The sequence below is a fragment of the Bison bison genome, unplaced genomic scaffold (assembly GCF_000754665.1).
Source record: "Bison bison bison isolate TAMUID 2011002044 unplaced genomic scaffold, Bison_UMD1.0 scf7180017864177, whole genome shotgun sequence".
In the NCBI taxonomy this organism is placed as follows: Eukaryota; Metazoa; Chordata; class Mammalia; order Artiodactyla; family Bovidae; genus Bison; species Bison bison.
The window spans coordinates 1,589,906-1,593,233 of NW_011494749.1; the positions used below are offsets into that span (position 1 = coordinate 1,589,906).

At 58.6% G+C, this 3,328-nt stretch overlaps 2 protein-coding genes across 2 annotated transcripts in view; both read left to right on the plus strand.

The window, feature by feature from the left end:
* Positions 1 to 708, plus strand: part of HAAO (3-hydroxyanthranilate 3,4-dioxygenase) — a 15,009-nt gene extending 14,301 nt beyond the window's left edge. Inside the window, exon 12 of the mRNA XM_010842309.1 lies at positions 5 to 708. Within this exon, the coding sequence (XP_010840611.1) occupies positions 5 to 34 (30 nt within the window). The 3' untranslated portion in view covers positions 35 to 708. The remainder of the gene's footprint in view (positions 1 to 4) is intronic.
* A 100-nt stretch (positions 709 to 808) lies between these two features.
* OXER1 (oxoeicosanoid (OXE) receptor 1) overlaps positions 809 to 3,328 on the plus strand; it is a 3,695-nt gene continuing 1,175 nt past the window's right edge. The window contains exon 1 of the mRNA XM_010842322.1: positions 809 to 3,324. Coding sequence (XP_010840624.1) covers positions 2,755 to 3,324 — 570 coding nt within the window. The 5' untranslated portion in view covers positions 809 to 2,754. The remainder of the gene's footprint in view (positions 3,325 to 3,328) is intronic.

Genomic DNA, 3,328 nt, shown 5'->3' on the forward strand with positions numbered 1-3,328 from the left:
CCAGGATCCCGCCTGCAAGAAGTCCCTGGGATGACTGATCCTCCCACTGTGGGCCCAGAGCGCCCACCCTGGCCAAATAACTCTCCCAGCCCCACTGTTTCTATGTACACTACTGTTCACTCACTGTCCCCTGGACTGGGTCCTGGACACGATCATCATCCCTTCTCCTCCTGTCCTCTCAGCTAGGCTGCCAGGTTCCTGGGGGCCGCAGCTCCCCTTCTGCCCTAACAGCCCTCAGCCCACTGCCCTGCGTGGTTCTGCCGGGTGGACTGCTTCTGGGGGCTGGCCCCTCACCACCCTCCATCCACAGGCTCAGCGCAGCTCTTGCCTGCCGCCAAGAAGCCCTCAATAAAGGCTTGCTGGCCGCCAAGTGCCTGCGGGCCTGCACACACATGGCCTGTGGTCTCTGTCAGACACTGAGTGCTCCCATGACTGTGTGTGTGGGGATCTGGGCACCAGCTGACCATAGGCGTGTGGAAGGTCTGGGATCGAGCCCCCTGCATGTTTAGAGAAGTACTCGTGCTGCGCGTGCCCCTCCATGCGTGCCCCTGTGCCTGTCCTGGGGGCACAGCTGAAGTCTCTCTGCCTCTTTCTCACTTATTCTTTTTACATAGCTTTAAGAAATAGCATCTGTTGAGGTTTCCTCCCCAATAACAGAAATGATTTGTACTCATTGTAAAAAACGTAGAAATACATAAAAACACAAAATCCCCTGGGTGGAGTTAACCACGGTTAATGCATGAAGATTGTGACGAGCCTCAGAGGGGCTTGGTGGTAGGGGGAGGGCCACCTGGCCCCATCCCCCTGCTCCGCCCTCTATGTACAGGCCCCCATGGGGCCCAGGAGTTTGGGAGTTGAGGATGCAGCAGTGGTTCGAGATGAATCATGGAAGCTGCAGCAGGAGATTGGGGTTCAGTGTCCTGGGGCTTCAAGGAGAAGTTGATGAGGGGTCGCTCACGGGGGGAACTGAAGCTGTGTCTGGACCAAACAGGTCCCTGGATAAAGTCTAGGCTTCCTCCAGAAAACCTGGGTCTGAACCCTGCCTCCCTATCCCTGCCTGCCAGCTCACAGCTTGGATCCCCTCCACTGACAAACCAGCAAAGGAGACCCTGACTTTGCTGAAAGGCCCTGAGGAGTGTCCAGACCTTCACCCACCACCCCTCTAGAGGACTTCTTTCCTGCCACCACTCTAGGGCAGTGACACGCTCCTCTGTACAGGAGCTGAGGAGGGAACATCAATGTCCCAGGAGGCCCCCCCAGGCAGTGTGCCCAGATGGCCACAAGAAGGGCCCCCTAGTTCCAAGGATGTGTCTAATCCAAGACAGAAAGTCATGAAAATTAGGTCCCCTGTTTTTCTGACCACCAACTCTGTGCCAGGGGATTTGCCAGAAGTTTTTACAGAAATGACCTCATTGAATCCTTATAATTGTCCAAGAAGGTGGTGGCACCACATTTTACAGTTGAGGCTTAGACAGCTTTGGAAGGCAGGCAGCTCTGTTTCCAACTCAGGCTTGTCTGCATTCAAAGCTCAGGCTGGTGGTCCCACCATCCTACACCCTATCTGTCCTCAGCCTTGGCCAGTGGGAGCCCAGGGAAGGGGAGAGGCTTGAAGGGGGTGTCTGGGGAGAGGAGCCAGTGTCCACTGTTTGAAACCCCAAGACTGACTGAGCTGGCAGCACGGGGCATCCTGCTGACCACAGCCATTTGGCACAGGGGCAGCGGGGCGGGGGGAGGGGGCCAGATCATGGAGCCTGGACCCACAGCCTTTCTTGGTGCTGTCTCATGTTACCCCATCCCTGCCTACAGGTCTGGCCCCATGGACTCATGGGAACACCACGCAGTGGGAGAGCAGGATTTAGACCTTGTCTGAAACCAGCCCTAACCTCCTGCTCCCCTCTCTGCAGTGAATACTGGGTGATGGCCCGCCAAGTGGGATGAACAGTGGCAGGGCAACTCGAGGATTCTCCGGATTGTTCTGTTTGTGGGAGAAGCCCCCAGGTCCCCAGGGCATGGCAGTAAAACTTGGCAGGGGAGCCCTCTGCGCATGGGATGTACTTCATCATGGATGTGGACCTGGGACCATCACAGACTCTGGAACTGTCAGGAATCTGAGAATCAGGACAGCAGGCTGTTCCCACTAGGCAGTGAGCGCAACAGTCAAGGTGTCGACTGGACCCCCGCCTCCTTCTCCCAGGACATGTTGTTGGCTCCACGGTCCTTGCTGCCAGAGTTGGTGGGGGCAGGGAGCCACCCAGTCTGTATCTGTGATGGGAGTGGAGTGGGGGCCCAGGGTGGCCTGCATGGTCTCCAGAGCTGTGAGTTGTCAGGACCAGCTGCTGCCTTCAGGCAAGCAAATGTCTGACCACTCAGGGCTGTAAACACACTCCCCAGCCACACCCCAGCTGGCCTTCCTCCTGCTTCAGGGTTCCTCTGGGCCTCCACTCACCCTGCTGAGCCCTCATCCTGGTGTGCCAGAGGCAATGCGGATTCCAGTCTGAGGCTGGGCTAGGAGACCCCACAGGCTGGCCACTCTCTACTCTGGGGAGGTGGAGAGGGAGGGAGAGCAGCAGGGTTCCTCTTCACCTGCAAATAGGAACACAGGGTGTTTCTTGGCGGCTGCAAGGATGATGATGAAACCCCCAGGATATTGAGTCATTGTGCTGGCCAGCTGATAGCGAGCACTGACCCCCGCGCAATTGCACAGGGGTCAGACAGCTGGAGAAACGTCTCTCAGGTCCACGGCCCAAGCAGCCCATGGGATTTCCTAACCTGAGCCATCCCTCTCCCCTTCCTTCTCTCTCTCCCTCCTGGCTCCCTCTCTCCCTCCCTCCCTCTCCCTCCTCGTCCTCTCCCTCTGCCCTGACCACTGCCTTGGGGTCACCTGGAGAGGCCAGTGCTTCTTGCCACCCGGCCTCCTCCCCCATAGTGTCTGCCCTCCTGGCACCAGTCTTGGGCATGGAGTTTGTCCTGGGCCTGGTGGGGAACAGCCTGGCCTTCTTCATCTTCTGCTTGCGCACGTGGCCCTGGACGTCCAACACCGTGTTCCTGGTCAGCCTGGTGGTCGCGGACTTCCTCCTGATCCTCAACCTGCCCCTTCGCGTGGATTACTACTTCTTCCACGAGATCTGGCGCTTCGGGGACACCACCTGCAAAGTCAACCTGTTCATGATCGCCACCAACCGCACGGCCAGCGTGGTCTTCCTCACGGCCGTGGCGCTCAACCGCTACTTGAAGGTGGCGTGGCCACACCATGCGCTGAGCAGGGCCTCGGCTGGGGGCGCTGCCCGCGTGGCCGGGGGTCTCTGGGGGGCACTCCTGCTCCTCAACG